The 27,912-nt window shown below is 38.1% G+C and overlaps 1 protein-coding gene across 1 annotated transcript; it reads right to left on the bottom strand.

Annotated features, from left to right (window-relative positions):
• Window positions 1-311: 311 nt before the first annotated feature.
• Window positions 312-25,460, bottom strand: KNL1 (kinetochore scaffold 1). Its single transcript, XM_059825929.1, has 26 exons — window positions 25,426-25,460; window positions 24,956-24,995; window positions 24,655-24,714; window positions 23,035-23,096; window positions 22,505-22,560; window positions 22,011-22,050; window positions 20,827-20,864; window positions 20,430-20,482; window positions 16,198-18,935; window positions 13,680-15,321; window positions 12,753-12,897; window positions 11,674-11,741; window positions 11,449-11,547; window positions 8,723-8,838; window positions 7,805-7,895; window positions 6,169-6,285; window positions 5,431-5,518; window positions 4,607-4,675; window positions 4,150-4,189; window positions 3,931-4,032; window positions 3,374-3,474; window positions 3,026-3,094; window positions 2,771-2,880; window positions 2,082-2,200; window positions 628-750; window positions 312-516 (listed from the first exon to the last, which is right to left on the bottom strand). The coding sequence occupies exons 1-26, from the start codon at window positions 25,458-25,460 to the stop codon at window positions 411-413; spliced, it is 6,327 nt and encodes a 2,108-aa protein (XP_059681912.1). The 3' UTR covers window positions 312-410.
• Window positions 25,461-27,912: the final 2,452 nt, after the last annotated feature.

A 27,912-nucleotide genomic window follows, 5' to 3' on the forward strand; every position in this document is an offset into this window, starting at 1 on the left:
AAAGTAAATTCCAGTCATGTTAATTTAGAAAATACTCATCATTGTTTCATACAAGAGCTCTGTAAATCAACCCAGAACAAAATTAACATACTATGTCAGACGAATATCCATACTAGCAAAGACTATACAAGGAGGCAAAGACCACCGGTGACCGAAAGATAAAAGGCAGATTGGATTCACAAAAGACATAAGAAATGCTTCCTTCTCCTCTTTAGAGACCTCTGCTTTTATAAAAACTTGTGGCCTACACCAAGCATCCTGGACATCAACCAGTTTTTAGACAAGAATACTAAAGAGCTGAGTAGCTAACAGCACTCCCATTCTGGTGAGAGACAGCTTGAATTCTTACAAGACTAAAATCAAAGAATATCCAGCCTGACTTCTTCAGTCCTGCATGTGGATCTCATGAATCATCTGGGATCCTGGAGCAAATTTTGATGAATCAAGCTGACTATTCTCCGCAGATAGTGGTAACCAATTGGTACGTTGGAGAGAACAGCAGAAATCTCCTCCTCCCTGAGAAAGATAAAATTATCACATGTGTTTGAGAGGATACGGAGCATTTAATTCCCCGTCCCTAGCTTTGAAACTTAAGTCATGTGGAGTGGTTCTTTCTGTTTAACTCACCCAATATTCCCAATTTGTTTTTGGACAGTAAAAGGCAGTGAAGCAGATGGGTAGTTGGCAGATAGAGACAGGGTCAACTCAAACTTTGCAAAAGCTGTGGAAGCGGAGAACAAAAGCTTCACTCTGTATGAGAAATAAACACAAACAAAAAGATCAATACAAATACTCAAATGTACTGCTACTGCCTTTGAATTAGGTTGCAGAAGTGAAAACAAATGTTGTAGTTGATGCAACAAGCTCAATAACTTCTAGAGTTCCAGCCTATGCTAACAGTAACTTGAAAGAACCTTTCCACTCTAATGCTACCAGCATTCTAATGCTAAGTTAGAATACAAAACCCCCAACTTTCCTCACAGAAAAAGTTAACACACACACACATAATTCACAGAACTTTTCAAAAATTATGGCAGAATACAGAGTAATAATAAAAAATATGTTTTCTAGTTAACATAAAATATTCCTAGGTAGCTAAAGTTGTCTGAAGTTTTAAGTAAGACTGATTTACCTCCAATTCTGTAATTCTAAGATTGTTTCATGAATCCAACCCTATTTAAACCAGGCCAAATTTCTATCTAGCACAGTACTCTTGCCTCTGACAACGTGCAGGAAGGTCAGAGTTGTATTTTGTTGTAAGTATGGGTAAGACCATCACCAAGGACACGATGTGCAGGAAGCAGATGCTTTGGGATAGCATAAACTAGCACAAGCATAAACCAGGTCTTTTGCAGGTAAATCTCCAACAATTTGCAGCTTCCTGAGCACAGGCTGCCCTTGCATCTATTTTGTTGACTTAACTAAATATAGCTTTTATGGGATTCTTGGCGTGTAGTAGAACAACACTCTTTGCAAAGGGTACTACAAAATTAGAATAACCTATGGGAACAGCATCAAGGTATGCAGAGCAAGGTTAACTGGGCGCATCTTAGTTAAAGACATACGTCAATAATAGAAGGATAAGGTGAAATAGTATTTTTGTTGTTCCACTGGGACACGCCACAAATCGGGAAGTAGTATGAGAAAATGAAAACTAAAGAAAATAAACTTTAGTTTAAGTGCATTTGTTCTTCAATGACTGATTCTGCTTGGCTGAAGCAAATAGCAGATTAAAAGAAACAAAGCACTAAGCTACAGGTAAACTCTTGGCTCTGTTTCCTTGGCATTGCTACACTCTGGCCTAAAGTTTTAAGTGAGAGAGTCAAGTCAAACAGGAAAGTGGCAAGGAAGAAGAGATTATGAGATAGTAACGAAGTGGCTGAATCCAAGAACAGCTTAATTTCTATGCATTTGAATATTATAGTGCAATTGTATTAAAATAAATTAGATTGTTGTTAAAAATAGTGGCATAAAATCTCAGTTTCAAGGAAACCAAATTGAAAGTATTTCAGTGTTTTGTTCCTGATTATCTAGAGACACTCTTTGAAGCACTGGTGTAAATGCCATCTGAAGTTACTCACTTTGTGTCATTGATATCTGTCTTCAGAAGATTAAATTTTCCACCCCATCTCTCCAGAAATTCAATCTCCTCTCCTAAGGTCTTGCAACGACTCACCACCAAAGAGACCTCATGAAGAACCTAAGTGGGCAATCAGAAAAGCAATCACATTGGCACTCAGGCTGGTAAACTACGTGACACTTGAAAATGCAGCTTATGCTAGAAAGTATAAAAAAAATAGTTTCATTGTTATCTCAGTTTGGATGTGAAAATGAAATTGTACAAGCATAACAACAAATATACATTCTTTTCCCTAAGATTCCTCCTTCAGCTTTGTCAACAGGAGTACACAGACATGCAGGAACACCAAGTTTGGCCTGGCATTTTAAACCATTGATTCTTTAGGAAGCAGAACGGCATTCAGCTCAATTCTTTAATTTCTACTAGCAGGAAAAAAAAAAGGGTTTTAAGAAATCACTAAGACAGGCAGACATTAATGCAGCCAACAAGGAAGAAACCACAGCTTTTAGGACTCTTGCCTTCAGGGACAGGTACTTCCCCTTGCACCTCAGAATATTCATGAAGCAGATCTTTATTTGCGTTGATGAAGCATTCATTAAGATGCTTTTCTTCTCAGTATCAGCCCTATTCTCTGTGACAGAAAAGATGTAATATTTTTCCAGAGTCTTGTAGGCTGTCCTAGAACATTACCTGGGGCAAGTAGTGCAGTGTGGGACACTTTTCCTGCCAGCATCCCTGACTTTCAATAAACTGGAAGATGAGTTTTCGGACTAAACGTGAGGAGGGTGGAGCTTTTTCCTCTGTAACACAAAAGAAAAACACATTGCCAGAAATCTTTTAAAAGCCATATAGTAATGCATTAGCAGATAAACCACAGATTTACAGATGTCTTCCCAAGAACAAATTATCAGGGCAGCTACTTTCAAGGTACTTGAAAAAACTTACCATCCAAGAGAGATTCAAAGTTCAGGCTAACTATCCTTCTGGAAGGATCTTCACCAAAAACATCACCATCTGAGAAGGAAAGGAAAAAAACCCAAACAGTAGTTATTTCCGTACTTAGTTCTGGAGTTGGAGCTCTTCTTCTTCAGAAACAGCCATTCATTACATATTTTTCTGAATTTTCATAGAAAGCACTGATAAACATTTTCAAAGCCACCTCCCTCAGCTTACATGCTCCTGCTGTAGTATGCTTTCTATTTCCTTTTAGCAGATCTTCACAAATATAGAAACTTCAGGTTTATTTAACCTTTCAAATTCATAAAACGGAAACCTACCAATTTTGTGACTTACCTATTGGGGGTCCAAACACAACTGTGAGTTCAACAGAATCATAAAGAAAATTAAAGACTGCCTGCTGTTCACTCCATTCTGTAATCTCCCACTCAGTGAAGCTAAAAAGCAGGGGAAAAAACACCATCACCCTCAGTTTCAACCAACCAACCAAAACAATTATCTGAAGGATGAAGATCAGAGTATTAAGTGCACTTGCAGCTATTACCACATAATATACCAATGAAATTTTAACTTTCCAACAGAATGCAAGAATCTGTTGGGAATGCAAGCATAATACTATGCATTTCACATAAATGTTCGTTTTGGAATTGGAGGAGAGTTGGATATAGAAAGACTGAACATAGACTATCACTGCAAAGTTGTTAATAGAAAAACAGTGCATCACACATGGAAGTTCACCGAGGCTTTATTGCTTACCCTAGGCTGCGAGGAGATGGGCATCCAAAGATTTCCCAAATCAAATAACAAGGAAAACCAAACCAAAAACCTTTATATACAAATGTAAGGCCTCAGAACTAGCTGATAAAACTAAAACCTGAAGGTTTTTTCCTTACTCGTATCTCTCCAGGAGTTCCTGGCAGCTTGTTTCTTTTTCCTTTAGCTGGTTCATCTGAGCAAGCATTTGCTCATTCTGAGTCTCCAGATCTGACAGTTCTCTGCAAAGATAAACCAACCACAGGAGATGTAGTACACTGGTTAAAAAGCCACCAACCCTCTAAAACCTGAATGTGGACATGTTATTTAAGGTCTTTAGATCCTCTTTGACATCTTACCTTTGGAGTTCCTCTTCTTCGGCTTTGATGCTTTCCAATTCTAAGAGAAAGGCAAAAAAGCTATGAGTGAAAAGAGCAGCAAGGAAAGCCCTAATGTGCTCAGCAGTCACTGTTCTTAACAATAGGAAAGATCTCAACTTGATGGCTGTTACTCCACTCCTACCTGGATACAGATATGCAGTCAACAAAGGTTAGTAATTATTGAACAATTAAAGTGCTGAATGATAGCTAGCACACACGCTTCAAGTCACACTGCACTAAGTTCTAAACTCCATTTTTCCAGGGGAAAAACAGTCCTTTTCGTACTTTAACATCTATGTAATTAGCTAGATCCAATGCAGAAAAGAAAGCAGTAGTGTTTGCATCCGTATCAGAATGTATCAGGGTGGGGGTTGAGTGTCACCCTCTCCAGAATTTAGAAAACACAACAAAAAGTGCCATCAGCTGGTACCATTACCTTTCTCTAGGTTTTTCCCTTCTGCCATTTCACCACTGCAATCCGCTCCCCATTCTTCCCAGTCAGAATCTATGGGAAAGAAGTATCAGGTCTCTGCAGAACTCCCAGATTCAATACTTAGATTCCATTTTATTTGTCTGTGGGTTCTATAAATCTTAGTATTTCAAAGCTAACTAAGAAAAATGTACAAAAAGCAGGAAGGGTATCTACCAAAAACCTCAAAAAGTAACAGATTACAAGGAAAACACCTCTTACTGCATTGTTTCAAAGCTGCTACTGTGCAATTTGATTTCTACTTAAAGCATTGGAAGAAAATTCAGTTGGAAGAAGTGAAAATACACAGAGCATCATTATGCAGCAATGCCAAGTACTGACTGCAGCTTGTGTGAACACAGCTGAACAAGAGATAAACCGTCCAGCTATGATGCTGAAAACAGTACAGTCCTGGAGTGCAAAGCTTAGTCTTGCCTACCTGCAGGATCGCTGGCAGGTTTTGCAGCCATTTTGAACTGCGTGCTGCCAGCAGCTGTACTGTTATTACTAGCAGATTTAGCCGGCTTGGTTACATGTTCATAGGCTACAATTATAGTTCTATATTTCAGCGCAGATATACTCCTAGTCTTCATATGACGTGTAAGTGATTCCCACAAGACAAGTTTGCAGACACAAAGGAAGGCATTTAGGCCTAACAAATATTTGTGACAAAGGAACTGTAAAATTCCAAGCAAGCACCAAACACAGAATCTTGAACTGACCATTTAAACAGCAGCTCTGCAGGAAAATAGAGAAATCAGCATATTGGTCACTGGTTTGGAAACACATACCTGCTTCCAGAGCAACAAGACAGCTCTCTGCCTCCTTAAGCAATTCATCCACCTTTTCCATTCTTGACTGTAGCTTTCCGTGTTGTTCCTAAGATGGGAAAATTGTACTTAAGTCAATGACAGTTTTAAAATAGCTGAATTGTCTTCTGGGACCACCACGTGGATCTTTGCTTGCTAAGAAACTAATTAAAGAAGCTGATATGATCTGTCATTAGAATGAAGAGGCAGACTGATGAACGTTAAGGCAGTAGCCATGCATGAGAAAGTACTAGATACTTAACAATGTATCTTCCTAATGACTTTTCCTATGAAGGGATGAGATAAGACATGGAAATAAATTCCTAGAGCTTTTAACACATACACATTTCTCATTCCTATCACAATGCGTTACTTCTGCATTTCCTTGTTAGTTACTAATACTGACATTACTACAGTATAAAGAGCTAATTTCTGATGGCATTTTCTTTAATACCCCCGTTTTTCACTCTGTTACTTTAATTGCCAAAACCCTTAGGCAGAAGGTTCCTATAGTGTAAGTGCAAGAAAGTCACTGTCCCAACGTGTTTTATATTTGCATATAAATAAAAGGGAAGTACGTTTAATAAAAAGAAAACTTTCGAGAGAATGCACACTGACATACAATAACTAGGCTCCTACACTTGACAGTCAAAGACAGAGGAAATACGGTAGAAGTTCCTTTTTGTAAAGCTAAACCTCTGTAGCCTTGTGGCACATTACCTGTGCGCTCTGCAGCAATTTGCCGTACAATGTCACTTTCTCATTGTGAGCCAAGATTTTACTCTCCTTGGTGAAATAGGATTTCATTTTGTTCAATTCTGCTCCAAAGCTCTTCAGCTGCAATGAATGGAAAACACAGAAGAGGAAGTGAATGGGAATGTGCAACAAAAGATTGTTCAACCAACCCTTTAGACTCTTTCTCCCTTCTCTGCTCTTCCCAATATCCCATTTCTCTAGTAGCAGTATTATGTGACACTTGCAAATTAAATCAAATTTAAGGCTGGACAATCCCTGTTAATTCAAGTACAGTTGCCTACTAAAGTAACTGATTTTCTTCACAAAGGTCCGGCAAAATCTTTACTCAAATAGGGAGCCGCACAAATAATTAAAGAGATCCTTTTACCAAAAACTGGAGCACCTTCATTAAGCACATCAGATGTCTCTCATCCCAGTTGTTTGAGACATGTATTTACACCACTTGCCCCATTACAGTTAAGGAGGCTAACTGAAATGCTCACGGAAGTCCAGGCAGAACCCAAACCACAAGAAGTAAACTTAAAACCTGTTTTAACAGAACATAGCTACAGATCATGCAGTTCTCTGTCTTCTCTTGACAGCTGTCAAACCAGAAGCTGCAGAGGAACGTACAAAAAGCTTTGTTCTACAATGTTTGCCATCTGCCTATTTCCACTAGGTGGTCTCATTCTAATTGCAGTGTGTAGAGATTTGCTTAATGAGCTTTCAAATTTGTTATTCTTAGCTAAGGGTTCTAGGTGCTTTCATTGTTCATAAGTATAATTCATCCTGAATCTAGTTAATAACCTAGCCTCAGTGATATCCTATATCAATCTAATTATGAACTATGAAAAATACTGTCTTTTATCAATTTTGACTCTTTATTTTTATTGAATAGATCTTTATTCTTGGTATTAGAACTACGGAAGACAGAATCTCTTGATCTACCTTCTCAATTCTGGCTGGGATACTTGTATAATGATTCTGTTTTTTAAATGCAAATGTCTTTGGCATGCTTTTTTGTGCCCATTATCATTAGCATTCTCCTTTAAATACCCTCTGGCTTCATCTTTTGTTTTGGCATGTGACACCATTATTGCACTCCAAATCCCATATGCAGTTTTATTTTTGTGTAATGACACATATTTTCTGTTCATTATATGTCTTGCAACATCACGTGTCTTTCTGAACTAAATAAGCATTTAAGTTAACAGACAATTCTGCTCCACCAATGAAGTGACAGTCTCTACAGTAAGAGCAGTTCATTTTTTCCTTCCAAAATTGCACTATTTGCTTAGGCTCCTCTAAAGTTTCTCTTCTTTTTTCTGCCCTCAACTAACCAAGTTAGTTAACCAATTCAACTAACTTGAATTACCAAGTTTTTCTGTTTTGTAGCAACATATCCCCTTTAATCTATTTTAAAGGGCACATACCCTTACATTCTTCTGACATATTAGAAGTTCTCATAGCAGTTCTCCATTCAGAAAATATTTTGCCTTGTATCACCTACCTGCCTACTGGTATTCTGAGACCATTCTGGTTCTTATTTTATTTGAATACATAAATTAAGCTTACTTCTTCATTACGAAAGAAACAACATTATCTCTTCATGCAGTATTACCTCTTCATCAGAGCAGGTTCTCATTACTTCCCACAAACTCTTATTCACATTCACCAGGAGTTGATCCTGGACGTTTGCATACGGTTTTAACCTGAAATGTGGAAAAAAAAGTTGAAAGAAAGTCTTGTTGCAACTGCACCAAGCACATAAAGCAGCACATTGGTATTTATGCAATTCCTTCCCCTTTTCTAATTAAAACATGGAAATGTAAATGTTTTCATTTAGTTGGGTCTTACATCTTGGAGAGACCCTCTAAAGCCTTGATTAAATGGGGGCCATGTTTGTAAACTCTAGCACATAATACAAAGTTCATCTCCTGTAGCCTTTTTGCTGAGGGCAGGTCTGAGCAGGAGGTGGAGAGCTAGAGAGCCTAAGAAATAGGAAGCGGTGCTAATGAGGCTGTGAAACTGCCGATTTTGAATTTTATCATAAAACTTGATATTGCACATAAATTGTAAAAGGCATAATGAATCAGACCAGGAGTATCCTTCAGATAAGAAAATAAATCATGATAACTGTATTTCAATCTAATAAACACTGGAAAATCAGAACAAACGACAGATCATATAACCTGTTATGATTCTGCCTTCTATGTTTGATCATTTTTGATACAATTTAAAAAGTTTTACTCTTAACTCTTCTAATGCGCAACTGAAACACTCTATTACTAAAAGATAAATTACTTGAGGAAAATCAAACTTTCATTATCTCCATAACCACAACTCCTCCCCAAGCATTAGCTATTAGACTATACCGTCTAAAGCTGTAATAAACTGGCTACCAGCATAAAGTAAGTTAACTATCATTTTTTATTTTTCCCATATGTAATGTATTAGCTTTCTTCAGGCCGCTTTGCATGCAACCAGAGCTGAAAAATAAAATTACTAATATACTCTGTGACTGAAAAAAAATACGTACTCATCTATCATCTGAGAAAGGGCCTGGCAATCTTCTTCATAAATACGCAGCTTGGGGCGATAAATATATTGGCTGTAAAGGAGGTCTTCTGGAGTAGGTGGTGCACTGACTGCACACTGGGGAAAAACAGAGGGACAGATTGTGAAGAAAGAGAAAAAAAGACGCATATTTTTCAGAAACAGTAACTTCGAATCAATTCATGTACAGAAACCAGCAAAAGGCCCGGAATCTTTAATTTTTGCAGAACAGGAAAAAAAAACCACCAAACCCTAATGGAGGCAGCCTGACATACTTAAACGATTGCTTTTAATTCTGAATTTGTCCTGTTTCATTCTGAGACAAGTTAGTCATATGATCTTAGATAGCTCATTCCACTTTTATGCCCCATGTTTCCTCACGTTTGAGCATGGACTTCCTTTTGGGACATATGTCTCATCTCTAGAGCTCAAAAAAAAAATTGAAAGAGGTTAACTTCCTTTTAGATGAAGACTTGAAAAACATGTGTACATTATCCAGGTAACAAGACTGCTCTAGAATAAAACAAGATAGCTATGCTTGTTTCAGAATCAAAGTTCCCAATTTTCAGTAAGTCTTAGGCACATCAAATAACTACGATGTATTTCAGCAAGCTACCTATATATTGAAGCACATAAATACTTGGCATTAATACCATCCCTTCAGGGAAAGCTTTCAGGGGCTTTTGGGAGGGGGGTGGTGTTTTTTTTTTTTTTTAATCAGAGATCAGTCACTAATGAATGGTATCAGAGTTTTGTAAGCCTGATGAATATTTAGAGACAGCTCAGTATGAATACATTTGCAAACTGAAAGTGTAAACTAAACTGTAACTAAGACAGTACAGCATTTTAAATAAAATCGGGAGACGTTTAAATGTGATAAAGGAAGCAATTTAAGCAATACAAATTAATGTAATTTCGCTGTGATTCTTTTTAATAAGTTTTCATTCTTATAACAATTTTAAAGAACTTCAAAACAGACATTTTACTCACTCTTGCTAAGTTGACACACAGAAATTTTATTCGGTCAGCAATGAGGCAATGAAGAAAGGCAGAACACCACATTACCACATGTGCCCCACAAATACATCAAACCAGCTGTGTGCAGTGGCTTTCTGCAAACTAACAAAACAAGGTCCACAGCTGCAGTCCTCACTTCCAAGAAGATATCTAAATTTCTAATGTGAATATTCTACTGACATATTTGCCCTGACAACGTGTCATCTAGTAAGACTTGGTTATACAGGAGCCTGTTTTCAACTACTCTGAAGTACTAGAATGAATTTCACAAGTAAAGAATTTTCACAAATATACCACTTCCCATGTGAAGAATATGATCTTGACCGCACCTTTTCATACATAGTAACTACTGCACTCTTACACTTACTATCATAAAGACACACTAAAAATTCCTACCAAGACAGGTGTCACGCCACCCATTTGAGAGAAGGAAGATCAAATCTCATTAGAACTTACTTAACATTGAACAGACTACTGAAAAGTTCTCCAGCACTCTAGAATAAGTACTTGCATGGAAGAAACTCCCAAACCAGTGTCCAAATTATGCAGACACTGCTGAAGCTTCCCACTTCCCAGGATGGCTTTTCCAAGTGTCCCAGCTCATCGTTCACTGTGCCAGTAGAAACTGTAGTAAGCAGCAGGAAACGGAAGTACTTGAACTAAATCCCCAAACACTTTATTAAATAAATACTAAGCATTGCAATCTTATCAACAAACTTCCTCTGCTTATGAAACTTGAAACTTTTCTGTACGTAGTTATTATACTGACATGAAAGTAAGCAGCTCAATCACACTACTTCATTATATAAGTACCATTCCTTATAAAGATTATTTGCGAAATTCAGACAGGTAACAAAGACTCACCCCAGCATCCAGTTAGAAATGCAGCTGGCTACACAAACGTGTACAAATAACCAAGTCTAAAACACTAGTCTTAAGAAAGCTTATATGAAAATAAGATGCCTTTACTGAAAAGAAAGTACAAGGCCCTGTTTTTAGGATGATTGCAAAGTAAGATTACTGCCTTGTTCAGCGTCAAATTACTACCAATGAGTGGTACTTGTCCGCATGCAAAAAAACAGTTGTTCCCATGTCTTCAGGAATTCAACAGAAACTTTTCAGGATGAGGATACTGAAAACTGGGTTCAGGCAGAACAGACTTAAGGGGAAGAAATAAAGACTAGTCATGTCATAGTGAAGCACTTATGAAGAAGAGAGTAGAACAGGTAGTAGGAGTGCAGAGCAGCATTTCAGGATTCTGATTGCAGTGGCTGATGGACATAGTAAGAAGCTAAAGTGAAAAGGTTAGACTGAGCTTCTAATTCTTATTTTCAAACTTAGCATCCTTAAAACAAGTTAAAAAAGCAATTAGCATATTTATCCAAGAACAGATAATCCTATAATCCTGCATATATGGTATTCCGTGAAGAGATTGAAATCTATTCTATTTTTCAGTATTGAGTGAAAAAAAGCATCAGACTTACCAGAGGTGAAAAAGCAAAGAGACAAGAGGAAGCATGCAGTGTCTAACACACTTGTCAAGGTGGAACTGACTTCTGGCTTAACTCATTTAAAAGCCTTTAATACAGACCAGTTAGCGGATGAAAATTAAAAAAAAAAAAACAAACAAAAAAAACCCACAAGGGAATATAATTTAAGGTCAATTATGTGTATCAAAGGACAGATACTCACACTGGCTGGAAGATGGCTACGCCGGGGCTTCTGAATTGGAACATGGACTTGAAGAAGTGTAAAAAATTCCCCAACGGTGATAACACCATTCTGAAATTTCTGTAAGGATTAGGAAAAACATACAGATAAGTACATTTTTCAAGCAAGAATGCTTACTTGCATATACGTACACAAGTATTTTTCCTGTTAGGACAAGTAGTTAGCATCTTTCAGCTATTTACATACCTCCCGTAAGTTATCTTCACAAATGCTATCTGTGAGAAGCTGAGACTCCATCTGACTGCTTCGCTGAACTAGCCAAAAAAAAAAAAAAAAAAAAGGGATATTGCTGGGGTTAATAATATTCTTACAGAAATATGAACCTAAGCTCATTAGCTCTAGAAAAAAACACAATTTTAATGTAGAGTTTGACCTTTATGTGTGTTTCCAGTGCTCAGTGAAATAAGTGAGGAAACAACTACTTGGGACAAATGAGGAGGACTAGATTAAGAATCTAATGTAAAATAAAATCTGTGTCAGAGCAGTAATGAAACGACAGAGTTCACTTTTCTATGGGAGGAAAGCCATATGTAACACGTTAAAAAGTAATAAATCTGAGAAAGGGACTCCAACCAGTTCAGAGAGGGCACCCTATGTAGACAGAGACCAAGCTTTCAAGGTAAAAACATGGCATTCAAGTTCTGAGCCAACAAGGGCTAGTTTCTCACTCAAAGGAAAAAGTCCAACTTCTACTAGATAACGCATATGCTTTCACAGTTGCAGGAGGCCAAAATTGGAATTGGTTTCGTAAATAGAGTCAAGAAATCACTTATCAGATGACTGGCAGATTTCTGCCTCATTGTTAGGTATCAGCTAATTAGCAAAAACTAATTAAACCTGGGGGCTGATCTGCTTAGAGCCTGTCCCTGCAATGCACTCTGAGGAGTCTTTTTCCAAGAAGGCAGAGCTGAGACATGCAGACTCATTCTGCATAGAACCAGCTTAAAATGATCTGTGGGCCAGCAGAGTTTGAGATGGGGCTTTGCTCTGTGCTAAGGTAACTAAACTGCCTCATCAGCCCAACTTGCCCTTGAAAACAAAGCTGTATGTAAATTCTGTTCCTTCCTCTTCCCACCTCAGTTTTTCTTGAATGGCTTGGATGCTTAGCCAGAACGTAAAACCATGTTGACTGGCTAGGTGGGAAGCTGCGACAAAAGTCATTCAAGGCCTTTCCCAAATGAAATATATACTACGGGTGGGGCTCTCCCTTGATTAAGTGTAAAGACCACAAGTGTTTGAGCCCATTACCACAAAGGAAGTCTTACTTGTTAATTCTGTGTCAGCCTTAACAGAATCCAGAGAGCTGCTGGTGCTGGCGTGAGTACCATCAGGACTTTTAGCTGATAGATTTGGAGGATCTTCACCTTCATGAACTTCTACTTGGCTTTGAGACACAGCACCAAAAGTAACCTAATATTAGCAAGTTCAAAAAAAATATTAAAGGAGTTATATGAAGCCATACAAGAATGAGTTGATGAGTATTTTATTGTAGCTGTTTCCTGGCATTCAGAATTGTTTCATTTTTAGTATTGGCACATTTTATATCTAATCAGCATGACAAACCAGCATATGGCTAGTTAAGCCATTTCCTACAATAGCATATAGGAAGTAAAGCTGCAAAATCCTTCATTCATTTCTCAAAGCAGTAGCTGCCACAGCGCACTCTTCCAGCTTTTGGAACTAGAAAGTTTCTTCTGATGATGCACAAACTTTTTTTTAAGGTCAGATTAATGTTCCATATTTGCACAGATTTTCTTGATTCAGCTGCAATTTGTGCTGTCTATAAAAAAGCTTATTTAAACTAAACATCCACGTTTGGATTTTAAATAATTGCTTTAGGCCTTACTCTATCATTGTACATAAGCAACAACTAGCAAATAGTTTAATTCAGAGGACTAAGCGTATTTAGTCAGAAAGGATTAAAAGGATACGATGGAGAGAATTATTTAAAATTGACATATCCCTTGTTCTGTCTGTTTTGCATGGTTTGGGAAAGTTGCACACATCAACCTGATTCTTCTATTTTGGCAAAACAATGAAAAATACAGGGAACGACATAGCAAAATGACAGCAAACTGTTGATTAAGAGAAACAAGAAAACCTACCAACAGATCTGCTTACACCCCAAAATTTAAACAAAAGTCCTGCCTGTTAATGTTCACTGTACCCTTACAATGAGTGATTAGGCTCACCTGCAAGTCTTGGGAGGCCTCACCATCCAAGTTTTCATCCCTCTTGAGCTTCTTTGGACTTTGAAGATCCTCCTCATGTTGTCCCAAAGCTCTTTTTGTGTTGTTGCAAGTTTTTGTCTCTTCAAATTGATTCTTTTCATTGTGGGAGATTTGTTTTTTGCTTATCTCATTGCAAGCATTTTCCACGAATTCAGAGCTTACAGATTCATTTGAATCCATTTCTTCTAGGCAGACAGGAAGAAATTCTTCTGCTATGAACTGAGAAGGGCTGAAATTCTGCCTATTAGACTTCTTGTTACCTGGGGTTTCACCAGCGTTTATGCTCACTTCTGAAACTGGTGCTTCTCCTTTGTCTGACCGTTTTGCATTTATATCTTGTACACTAGAAACAGAAGGATTTCTTCTGTTCGGTAATCGAGGCTGGAAGATACCTAGAGGGACATTTATTCCTTGATATTTATCCTTAAATGCCATGTCTAAATTTGCATCTATGGGAGCAGCTCCAGATTCAACACATGTGTTCTCCTGCTCTTTGGTATAAAACGAATTATTAGTATTTTTTCCTAACCTCAAGGTATCCTCTGGCTGAGTTGATGATTTCAGCAACTGGTCAGAAAAAGCAGTTTCAGAAATGGAGAGAACTGCAGATTTCCTTCTAATATTTTTCAGCTTTGAACAAACATTTAAAATACCTGATAATTCAGGTGCAAGAGTGGGATCTATTTGATCTCTTGGACTGTCACTGGCCAAAAGTTGCTTAGCTTGTTCAGAGTTTGTTTGAAAGTCTTTTGGAGGTGTCTCCCCTTCAGCTGACAGCCCCTCGTTTTCCTTTGATTCCTTGTTAGAAACTGGAACAAGGCTTGCTCCTGCCAAGCCTAAATCTGTAGCTAAATCTTCATGTCTAGATAAATCATCTTTCGACACTTGGTTTCTCCCAGTACTACGTGCATCCAGAGAGCCCGTCAAGGAATCTGGTTGCTGGATGGGAAGTGAAACACAGGATACCAAATCGCCACTTTCTTCACTGCAATCCATGGGCCCATTACTTGGAAGCTTGAAAGATACTCTCTTTGATTTCAGTTTTTCTGGAGGTGTGAGATCCTGCTGTCTGTTTATAGGAACAGAATTATCCATGGGAAGGTCAAGATCCTGTGGTGCCTGCACATCCATACTCTCTTCTGGAAGTGAGGCAGAATAAATGGAATCTGGTGTTGTGCCACTGGAGGCTTTCATAGCTCCTTTCTCACTAGGAAATGCTGAGGCTGATGAAGCAGAAGAGGGAACGCTGGGTTCATCCTTAGATTTTGTATGATATTCACCATTCAGGTCTTTTGTATGTGAGGAATCTATTTCATCTCTGCAAGAAGACAACAACGCGCTATGCAAGTCTGGTTGCTGAGTGCTTTTATGTGACACTTCTTGGTTCTCAAATCCATTAATATTGTTATTAACAGCAATCGTATGGGATGCGGTTATTTCCATATCATCTTGGTTGTGGGTAAACACAATGGTTTTATCAGCAGGAGCTGCAGAAATGGCTGGAATGGACTCTCTGTCCTGTACATCAATTTCACCACTTAATACAGCTGTATGAGTTTTAGTGATCTCCATATCCTCAGCCAAAGTGAAAACGACGGTTTTGCTATCTGAAACAGCGTCCTGCCCAACCTGCTTAGCCAGGTTTAATCTACCCTCACAAAAGACTCTTTCAATACTTTCATCAACAGAGTGAGACTCGGTCATTTCCATGTCAGCCTGGAAACCTGCAAACATAATCGTGGAAGTTAAAGGAACAGACTGATTGGGATGCCTACCTTGGAGAGAATTTTCCTCCAAAGCTACATTATGGGTTTTAGTGATTTCCATATCATCCACAGCAAACATAGTAGCTTCGCTATTTGAAAGTGCTCGCTGTCCAACCTTTTTATCCAGGTTCAGTTTATCATCACATACAACTTTCACAGTAATTTTATCAGCAGAGCAAGACTTGGTAATGCCCATGTCAGCCTGGCTACTTGTGAACATAACAGTTTTAACAGGATGAGCTGAAGAGACAGAATGAAGCCCTCCCTCATTTTGCGAGACAATTTCATGGCCTATTGCAGCCGTGTGGCTCTCTGTGATCTCCATGTCATTATCATCATCATTCAGTGAAAATAAAACAGTCTTTTCCCCAGTTGTTCCCTTCAAGCTTTTCCTTCCAGTCCTTCTAGCCATGTTAAACATCCCTTGAGATGCAGCCTTTTCCATAGATTTGTCAACTGCAATCGTCTCAAGTCTAGTTATTTCCATGTCATCATTGTAGGTAAAAACACAAGTTTTATCTCCAGAAGTTAAGGATATGTCATCATTTGAACTTTTACGCTGCAAAATTATTTTGTTGTCTGCTGAAACTGTATGACTTCTGGTGATGTCCATATCAGCATCTTCTGAAAATATGGTAGTTTTCTCACCTGCACAAGGCAGGTGCTTTAAACCAGTCACGGTTAACATTTTCTTGCCAGATACCAAGGAGTACACATCGCACGCAGGCTGCTCCTGACTATTTATTGTCATCATGACCCCTTTTTTTAAGGACATTATTTTATTTTCATCTTGAACAAGGTATCCAGGCAGTTCTTTTCTTTCTGATGAAACGGCATTGATGTTGTGATCAGGAACCATTACCGCACAGATTCCAGTCAAGTCCATGTTTTCACCAGAGGGAAACACAACCGACTTTTCTAAAAACGGAGTTAATTGGGAACTTCCCTTATGTGGTTCAGATGTATTGGCTACTAACGGCTCTTCAGCACCCCCCAAGTGCAGGCCATCAACTGAGTGAGGGTTTTTAAAATCCTCTTCTGAAGAACCTGTTTTACCAATTGAAAAATCTCTCTCAGCATCTATTCGAGTTGGCAATACTTTGTTTACTACCTTCATAGTATGGGTTTTCTCTTGCCTGTCTGAGTTCCGGCAATCTGCATTTATTCCTAATATTGTTCCAAGATGTTCATTTCCTTTCATTCCAGAGGGAGCAGGCTCATTACTGGAAATACATGAACCATTTGGAGCCAAAGGAGTAACAATTTGCTTATGTGTGTTCATTTTCAAATCCCCACATTCTATTGCTGCGGTCTGACTTGCAATATCTATACCAGAACTACCAGAAAGCTGGAAGGTCTGGTTTTCCAGCTGCTTGGGTAGCACATTATTTTGATTATGATTATTCTTGTATTCCTGTACTGTATTAATAGGAGCAACATCAAAGGCAGCAGGATGAGTTTTGGTTATGTCCATGTTTTGATCATCTGAAAACATGCCCATTTTGTCATTTGTGCAGGAAACGGAAGCGTTTAGAAGGTTTTTTTCCAAAGGTTGTGATACAACAACTTTTTGACTTTTCAAAGACACGAATGCACAGGTGTCGGTGACAATATTCTCGGGGACTTCTCTCTTTTGCTGCTGTAATAAGCACACGCTCTTTGCACAGGAACTTGGACCACTTGCCTGAAAGTTTGTTTTTCCAAGCTTCTTATCCACCATTATCACCTCAAGATCTTTAGTATTCATTTCTATAGCCTGGCTTCTTTTAATATCCCCATTGATACTGATCACCTCAAGATTTTCCTTGTCCATATCTAAAGAATGTGCACCTTCACTGACATTTTTGATCTGGTTCTTTCTTGGAATTATTTTACAATGCATTTGTTTTGCTTCTGCAGTTATCCCATTGCTTTGATCATCGATGACAACAGCATGGCATTTAGTTATTTCCATTTCTTCCTGTTCATTTGATTTGGGAGATGTAGATCTGTTATCAAGAAAATGAGGTTTGCAGGTGACAGAGGTGAACACTCCAGCAGGAGATTCATTGTCAACATTCTTTCCATCATCCTTGACAACACAGGTTTTGGTCAAGTCCATATCTTCTCCTGAGAATATTACTGTCTTCTCATCTGGCAGAGAAGTAAGTTGAGAGTTTGCTAGCCTGTGCTGAAGTCTACTCTTAGAAACACCAGTTGACGCTGAATTTGTACATGAATCAAAACCAACATTCCCTGAGGCAGTCCCGTGACCTTGGATCACTTTTTTGATTTGTTCATCTGAGCCCGAAGATAGTTCAAGTGCACTATTTTTATAGGACACAGAAGCTCGATTATCTGAAGATGTTAGACTCTTTGTAATGTCCCTGTCACCATGTGCTGGACATCTGTTTTCTGCTAGCAAAGAGTTTGTATTAACTGGCTTTTCAAAAGTTTTATGACATGAACTGTTCATTTCTTTGGAACTGTCATTACAGATTACATCTGTATAATTCCCAGTAATTTCCATGTCATCACATTTAGAAAAAACAACAGTTTTATCACCTCGGAAGACAGTCTCAGAAGAAACGGATCCTGGGATGGCAGACATTGTTCTGGCCTCTTGTTTAACAGTTCGCAGCACTGGAGGATCTCGTCTGTCTTCAACACTTACTATTTTTTTGTCTGTACAAAGTTGAGTGTCCTGCTGAACAATTAAGTGCTGATTAGAGGCTCTCTTTAATATAGAATTATCTAACTCTGTGGATGGGAAATCCTTTTTGAAATTTAGACTTTGATTCCCGACACTGGAGAAGGGAAAAGACATTTTTGCAGTGTGACTAGTTGTCATATCCATTCCATCATCTACGAATGCCTCAGTAACATCTGCACACAGTAATTGCTCTGGTGGAGCCTCATGAATACCAGAAAACATAGCTTTAACATCAGATGCCTGGCATTTTGTCATTTCCATTCCATCATCTTGCCCTCTAAAGACTTTTGTTACATTGCAGGTGTCCAGTGGTTCGTGGGAATATACAAATTCCACCGATGATCGTGCCCTGTCTTCTGAGACTTGTGAAGGGACAAAGAAAACATTCTCTTTTTCAGGTCCCTCAATAGGATTGAGTGCCTTTTTGCTTGACTTCAAGCTCATCAAAAATTCATTGAAATCTATTTTTTTTACAGTAGTAGCATCTTCTTTCTGTTCAAAAGATGGGCATGAATGCTTTGTAGGGTCAGAGAAAAAATGGAATCCTTTGCTTATTTCTGCCTTTCCATTGTTAGAGTTTAACCCAGCCAGAAATGATGTGATATCTATTTTCTCAGTTTTGTCAGCTTGACTGTTTTTCAGGTTACGTGTAATCACTGCAGTGTGACTAGCTGTCATATCCATTTCATTTTCATCTGAAAAGATGAGGGTGGTGTCATGCCTATTTGTTCTTTGAATGGCGTTGTCCGCATCATGCCACTGAAAAAAAAAAAAAGAGGAAGAAATTACAGTTACTGACACTTAAAACAAATGATACAATGGTTTATTCTATTTAAAACAAAAATCAGCTAATGCAGTCCTAAGGTTATAGCTCTATCTTTACATCTTTTTTTTTTTTTTTTTTAAAGTATTGATTTCAGTCCTCCTTGATAAGCAATAACACATTCAAGGAAAGGATGACAACTTAATTATTAGAGCATATCGTATTTAAATGGCTTTTTTTGAAATAATGTGTCTCAGTTTTACTGTTGGGCAAAGACTTCATATCTACACATATCTTGGTAAGCATGGAACAATTACTGAGTCTTATGGATCAGTATTTTCTATATCTCTACAGTGTGGTTTCCACCTCCCCCCCCCCCCCCCCAAACCTGCAGGTAGACACCTTGCCCAGCTTATCATGCATGTGCCCCAAAGCAGCAGCACCAAGTTGGAAGTTTTAAAAGACTTTTCCACCACTGACTGGAGAGATTTTAGTCTCTTTAATAGAGAGGAGAGGATTTACAGTTTTAAAGCTGTGGGAAAAAACTGGGCAGTAACGAGATATATATTTTATCAAATATAATTAATATATTGATTGAGAACAGCTTCTTCATGTTTACTTCAAATTACATATGCTATTTTATAAATGCAGGAAATAAAATATACTAGAAGCAGCACAACCATATACATTATCCAAACCAAGGAGAGACAAGAGTTTCAATCGGACCTTTATAGCCTCATGGTATACATCTTCTCATCAACACTAGACTTTAACTGTTTTTTTGGCTTGGTTTGGTTTTTAACATTCATTAACAAGAGCTAACATGTTTTTAAGCCCTATCTTTAAACTGAACATAAAAGTCAGAAGCCATTGCAGTAAGGGAGACTGTTTCAACAATTGCTGTTTTTAACACCACAGTGCCATAATGTCATCACTGAAGTGTAAAACAGTTCAGGATTTCCGTGCAATTGTGCCTGTGAAGGTCTTAGCTACGAATTTTGTGTTTTGTCACTTGATTCAACTGAAGAAATTCAGTTACGTTTTCATGCTAATCATTGCAATTTGTCTAAAGCTTTTTAAGAGCAGGAACAGAGAGTACATTTGTGCACATTCATTCTACCCATGGAAGAAAAAATACACAAGCAGAGTAATGCATGAGAGAAAAATACATAACCAGACCTATCTGAAACATGAGCTCCTTTGCATATTCTTAGATAAGAATTTAAAAGAATGGAGGAACTAGCTCAGGTACTGAAAAGTTAGCAAGCAATTTTAGAAGCAAGAGTTTTCAGTGCTGCAGTGTAGTGTCTATCAGATTAGGAAAATACTTGAAAATATAGAAGATTAGCTTTCAGAAGAATTTTATGTGAATACAAGGATTTATTTTTTAGGCAGTTGAGTTACATTTTTCATCTTTACTACTCAAATTATTGGAATACATTTTGGACACTGATATTTTCCGCACCAAAAAAATAAAAGCCTTCATATACCTCAGTCTGCTGCACCAATGCCTGGATAGGGGCATGAAGCAAAGTGTTCATCCCTGTCGAAAGAAAAGGAAATACTCCATTTGTTGCACTATTGTATTATTTTATCCACTGAGCTGAAGACCTATGTGCTCGTTTTACAAAGATCACTGAGTAAGTAAGTACAATTAAAACCAAATATATCCTGAAAAATATTCTCAGTACTCCCTTTAGCGTGTGGGAGAGCCACCCATACTTCTGCAATACAATGCTTGTGAACAGCTTCAGGGGACAAAGCCCGTTCGTGCAACAGTCGTCTCGGTCAGGGAGACTGTTCTAGGCATGTTAAAATTATTCAAACAGAATCAATAGTTTCGAATAAAGATAGTAATTTTGCTATTAAATCTATTTCCAAACTCACCAGTGATCTCACACGGAACAGCTTCAGGTTCTTCATTTCTACAAAAGGTGGGTTAGGTAAACAGTTTGTTAAAAGATTTCAAAACAAAAAGCTTCAGAAATATACTGAAAAGGCAGAGAGCTCTGTTGCATAGCTCACGCGGGACTGGGCAGCAGATACCAGACACTACTTATATGTCTTCAATAGATTCTAATTTGAGTTGCAATCTTATTTTCCCATGAGATTCTCTCATCTTAGCATGCCACAAGCCGTTGTTCAACATACAGGTGGCATTTTAATTCCTTAGTGACAAGTAAAAAAAGAGAAAAGATTAATTTTTTATTTTTAAATCAGACCTTCCACTTTTAGTTATTCCTTTGTCTTTGGGAAACTGAAGCTGTGTTCCTAAAGCCTGAAATCATTTCTCCGTAAAACAGAAAGCCAGACAGAATGTCCAACTTGTGTGGTTTTCTGTCTAACTTCTAATGCCTTCTGCTCTCCACTGTTTTATTGATTGCTCTTTCAAGACCAAGAAATGTTAGGCAGAGTACTGACTTTTGTTTATATATATATGTAGATGCACACACACACACATATGTTACTATATTGGGTACATATGTGCACACACACACATATATGTTACTATATTGGGTTGATACCTTTAAAAGCATGAGTTAACTACAGTTGTACATAAGCTGTTTCCTTGCTATACATTTTAAATGTAAGAAATTCCCCTTCACACATAGAAATCTGTTATTTTACTTACCAGGTCATTCTAATTTTAAAAATCCCATCATCTTGATTTATTTAGACAAGAACTCTGAGGCCAGACTAACACTCTATCTACCTCTGAGGGAAAAAGTTGTAGTGATAAATATTGAAGACTATGTCCATCAGATATGGAATCTGGTAGGTCTTTCCTGGAAAACATTCCCAAGCGATCAGCTTTGGAAGGAAGCACTTTCAAGCCATAATTGTTCAATTTTTCAGAAACTGCTATCTTTTTGTGAGTGACCAACACAGCTATATCCTTTTTTGGCTGCATCCCTTCTTTCACCAATCAAAAGCACTGAGCAATTGTATATCTAAATAAATACGTATGCTGCATTTCTTTGAGGAGTAATATTTTGATGGTTGCACGTCATGTGAAGAAATGTATTTGCAGGACAGAACTCTATAGCCATGGGAATTTTTTTCAAACTTACTGATTAAGCAGGACATCATTCCTCGTATCTGCTGCACATTCTAAAAATAGTAAGAAAATTAGACATTACAATGTGAGAAGCATGATCTAAACATTCAGAGACAAGAGTAAACTGCACAGAAAAGAATGTTCTGAAGTTCTCACTCTTGATGTAGCTTTTTATCGTGGCAAAAAGCCAGAGAAGCAAAGTACTTGAAAATGCATTAGCTTTTCAGATTCTTCCCAGGTAATCTTTGACAGAGTGAATATGACATTCTGCTCAGCCTTCTTTTGATCTAAAACCCCAAGGCAGATTTTTGTCTAAGAAAATAATTCCTTTTCTGAGCTACAAGGTCCACAAAACCAGTAACGAATGGGTTTTCAGCCAGTCCATGATAAACAGCTGACCATAGTCTTCCTTACCTGTGACTGACAGGCTTGACTTCTTAAATTCAGGCTAAAATCTTGTTGCTAATAGTATGCGAATCCTATCAGGAGAAGAGAAAGGAGTTTTACCTGTACTTTCTGTCTCTGCCGTGTTATTCTTAAGATCTCGCTGGAAGACTCTGCAGCTAAGAAAAAAAACAACCCAGTTTTTGAAAAATACAAGACCATGTGTTTCAAAGCAAAGTAAAGTAAAAAAAAAAAAAAAAGAAATCAGCCCTAATTTCAATCTTTTCCACGTGGTATGTTCTTAAATGAGATGTCAAGAGCCAGAAGCTTACTGAACCCAACCATATTTCCATCGGGAAGATGCCATTATCATACTTAAGATGGAAATCACTAAAAAATTTAATGGGAAACAAAAATTCCTAATTATATTAAATTCACTGAACCGTTTTTTTCTAGCTAGGAAGAGAAAATTAATAATAGCTCTCTTAGGGCTCAGAATCAACTCAATATAACAACAGTCACCAGTTTGCCTTCACTGAATACTCACAAACATATGCAAACAGCAGTTTTAGGGGATACCACATTATTACCTACAGCCTGCATTTTATGCTCAAATAAAGGATGTAGATCTGCATCCTTCAGATCAAACTTACTTTATGGTGTTCGCAAAGCTGACACGGCGAGAGTTCTTCCTGCGTTTTTCTACATTGATATCCTAACAATAAAGAACACAACACTTTGATATACAGAGAATGTTCTTGTCCCATAAGCCACAATAAGCATAGCTTTTCGTGAAACACAAAAACAAACAAAAAACCAACCCCCCTCAAAATAATAATCTATGAGCCCAACAAGTACAACAGATATTTACCAACATCCTTAAACTACTTTGTAGTTCCCCAACTTCTCCTGACATAAAAGACATCCATCTCACAAGAAGTAGGATCTAAAGATCACTTTGTGAGAACTGCCTGCTTCAAACACAAGAAGCAGAATACCAGTTATAAGGAGTTTTGTCTGGCATACTAGGCAAAATATATGTAGTTGCTTAGCAAGAGCGTTGCAGGATAGTTTTTCTTTAGTTCTCTGTTACAAGAGCTGAGAAAAAAAAAAGTAATACTGGCTTGTATTTATGGGAGAAAGGGAAGGATTCATGAAAGAATCAAAGTCACCATTTTCCTATTGAAATGTTTAAATGGTGTCACTGACTACGTGATCATACTAGTGCAATGTTACAAGGTATGTAACGATGCAATATGACATATACTGGAAAGCTAATTCATCATACCACTGCTGTGCAGTTGTCTGCAATAAGCTTCCCTAACTAAATAGCTCAGTCTCAGGCCAGTGGAACACTCATTGTTTAAGAAAACACAAAGTATTAACATACCAGGCACTACCTGTTATATGCACATGACTAACAAGGCCTGCAAAATACCTAACTTTTTTAAAATCATGTCAGCAACACAAGCAGTTATGAATGATGTCACACTACTGTATATGATAGTCTTATATTGCTCACCAGCAGTACTGTCCATCATTAAGTTTAAATGAAGACTGTGAGCCGCTCTTCATAGTCAACCCAGTTTTGAAATAGATGTGTTGTGCATAAATATTTCAGGCTCACATTTCATATTCTAAAGAAATTATTAGAGGCTTTTTCACTGAAAGCCGTATATGCTAAAAATGAGTTTTCAAGTTCTGTAATCAGCAACAGGTAAATTATATAAATATATGATGTGACCAGAACATTAGTCCATAGAACAGGCCCTAGGTAGAAATGGCATTTAAAAAGAAATCCAAACGGAACAGGCATATAGTTACAATTTCTGTGAAACAACAGACACTATAAACATGAAATATATTCTGTATGTATTTCTGGAAGAAAATGTTTATTTTATAGCTTTTACTTTAAATAAATTGGCAGGCTGGGTTTCTTCAGATATAAAACCATCTTACTGACTGTACCAGTTTGTACACTGGTCGGTCAAACTTCAAGTCAAATGGACTAAAGCAGGAGCAAGTTATGCCTATTAATCTCTGTTCGTTCCTCTTTTCTTGATAGAAGAAATTTTCTGATGTAAAATAGAAATATAAAAAAAACTCGATGGATTTCTTATAATATCTAGTACTCCAAACATTATCCTCCTATGTGGTTATTACAAGAGTTTTTACACCTGCATTATTCTAGTGACACAGTTTAATCAGTGACAAGTTGTGGAGCAAACTGAAGATGTTAAGAGCATCGGCAAGAAAGGACTTAATAGACCCACCTGCGTCAATTCATTCCCATTTCCCAGATCATCGAGAGGATTTCTCGGAGCCTTTAAAATCTAAAAGAAAATATAGTAGTTGAGATCAGCTCCAGCTACAAGAACTGATTACCCGGCTGGAGAGAGTTTATAAGAGCCACCAGTGCCCTAGTCAATCATATCAATCTAATAGGCTCTGTCTTTGCTTTTGGAATGCTTTTCTTCAACTGTGATGAGAAAACAAGTTCCTATTTACAGCTTCCCTTTCTCTCCTTCACTCACTGACACGGTTTTCTTTTGAGAAATGCCTTAAGTTACTCACAGAGGACAGTCGCTTCCCTCTGATGTGCTCTGTATTATCACTGGAGGGGAAAAAAGGGAAACGGGTATTAGGGCATAAACTTGAACCACGATGTATTTCTTGAACAGTACTGCCACATTTTTAAGGTTAATAAATGGATTTCTCCACTATTTTTACAAGTGTGACATTAAATAAACAAGCTTGCTTGGAATAGATCATTCATTCCAGCACTAGTTCCCAAAAATAAGCTTTGGAAAACTCAGCAGATTGCCCTCCAAACCCCATGGTCAGTTAGTCTCCAGACAATCCACTGCTCTGAAATTTCCTCAGAGCTTTCCGACACACCATCAAAGAAACTCTGTATTGTTCTTCTTCACAAGGGAAAACACATTGCATTCAAGAGATGCTGAAGTGCACATAGGGATTAAGAAAAGTTTTGCCTCTAAACAACATGTATACCACAATAAAATTCTTAGAATGTTTCAGCTTACTTTTCCATGTTAGGGTCTGCATAAGTCTTGTCCATTTCTGAAGGATGTGCTTTTCCTATAAAATACAGCGCTGAAATCCAAAAACATTAACAAACCTTAGTACAAAAACTGCATAAAACCACAACTAGATACTAGCCTTAGATGCTGTAATTTTTCTCTCCATCTTTCTGTAGTCACAGAAATGCACTGAAGTATAATAGGCCTCTCAAGTCCACATCTTCCTGTTATATATCATGTTATAAAACAACTGTGCTAACAGTTTGAGTCTTACTGGTTAGGCATCCTTTTATTTTAAGTTAGGTAACTGGTAACTGTTGGAGATAAATGCGATCAAAGCCTATACAGTACAAAGTTTGCTAGTTTGCTCTGACATACAAGACAATTTTTTAATCAATACTTCCCTCACCCCAAGAATATCTTATGTCAACGCAAACAACTCCCACTAGCACAGAAGACTACAACACTTCCCAAAAGTTGCATAAGGGGAGAAAATGAATTAACCCACACTGACAGGATGCCAGTGCTAACACAGACTTAATATTGCCTAACATTTCTTGTAAACCCCAACAAAATCCAGGGCTTTGAATACCAGGTGAATATTCCTCACAACTTCAGTCTCCCATGGACCTGACAAAGACCACCAAAAAAATGTACCACAGAATCAGCACTGTAAGATCAATACATGCAATTTTCTGCGCTATTTCCTAGATGTCAGTGATGATCTTCATCTACATGCATCCCTCCATCAGTAACTACGCAAAGGATACTTCCAAGAGAGCTATAAGCAATCTGACAGCATTTATCATGTTACTTTATTCTCCCCTTGCTAAACCTCAACAGGCAGCGTTGTAAGAGAAACCCTTGCCTAAGCAAGGATTAAGTGATTGGTAAAACTGACAATTAAGTTTTACAATTAGAAATAGAGACCTGCACAGAACTGCTCAGCTTTTCCATTTCACAGACTCACAGGCTCTCTGGGGTCTGCAGGGACCTCTGGAGATCACGTAGTCCACCCCCCTGCTCAAAGCTATGGCAGGTCGCTCAGGACACTGTTTGTTCCAGATCTGAGCATCTCCAAAGAGGAAACCCCACAGTCCCTCTGGACAACCTGTTCCATCTTCACTGCATTTGTTTCCCCCCCTTATGTTTAAATGGAACTTCTTGTATTTCAGTTTGTGCCCATTGCTTCTTGTTCCTTCACTTGATACAACTGAGAAGAGCCTGGCTCCATCTTCTTTAAACCCTCCCATCAGGCGTTCGTACACATCGATAATTTCCCTCCGATAAGCATCATCTCCTGCTCTCCCTTGACTCACTTGTAAGTGATTTAAACCACAAACTGACTCTTATTTTCCAAGCTAAAACTAAGCCTTATGTAGGAAAAAAGAAAGCTCTAGATTAGCAAAATGCTGAATCACATAAAATGCTATTGCATATTATTGGGATATTGCTCACAAGGCAGAGGAGAGCTTGAATTATGGGGGGAGGGAAAAGGAACAATCTTTTCAGAAATATCAGTTTGCTCAAAGACAATGTTCAGGCAGGGCAAGAAAGCACGATGAGAAAACTTCACCAACAGATTTTTTTTTCCCAGTAAATTTCTGTTTGCTTAAACAGAAAAACCACACTATTTTGAAGACACCGTGACATGTGAAGGTATAACAAATAAGAGCCAGAGACGTTTCCCAGAATGACGTTGTACTTGCACACAGAAGCCGATTTGCTGAAGCAAAATTTATTAATTTCTTGTTTTATTTTTGCAGAGTAATTCCTCTCACCAAAGATGTAGCAGGTTTACATTAGCACCAGTCAAAAAGGCAGCCCGAGAGGCCTTGGCTTTCAGGGCCTGCAGCTCTGAGGCACCGAAACGGAGATGCTGCTTTCAGGCAGGCATCCCACAGTGCCTCCCCAGCCAGCAGCCCGGATGCTTTGGACACAAGAGCTGCTGTACTGGATCAGACTAAACGCAACGAAGAAGCGATAGGGAAGATGGCCGTGCATGCAGGTGTCTAGAGAAGAGCAAAAGAACAGAGCATGGCCATAGAAAGCCTCGTTTAGTCTGCTAGGAGTCTGCTGTTAGGAGGTCTGTTAATCAGGAATTCACATCCCAATCAACATGCTCAGTCGTCATTCTGTAATCCTTCTTTGAAATTATTTACATGTCTCTGACTTACAAGCATATGGCAGCGAGCTGAAATGCTTTGTTGTTCTGTTTATGAAAAAGCATCTCTTTTTATTCTTATATTTGATAATTAAGTACCTCCCAGTTCCACACTGTGAACATGTAGAATCACTCCATAACTTTTTTCAGTTCGTTCATGATCTTACAGATGCCCATACAAGCCCTCCTCACTCTCCCCCCCTGTTAAGGGTAAGAATCTGTTTAGTCTCTCTTCACGACTCCTTTTTGTTCTCAAGCTGTTTCCCTCAGGATCCCGTCTTGTTCGCTTTACCGCCCTGACAGGGCTGACAGCCTGGGAGCGCTCT

This window comes from Gavia stellata, chromosome 17 (genome assembly GCF_030936135.1).
Source record: "Gavia stellata isolate bGavSte3 chromosome 17, bGavSte3.hap2, whole genome shotgun sequence".
In the NCBI taxonomy this organism is placed as follows: Eukaryota; Metazoa; Chordata; class Aves; order Gaviiformes; family Gaviidae; genus Gavia; species Gavia stellata.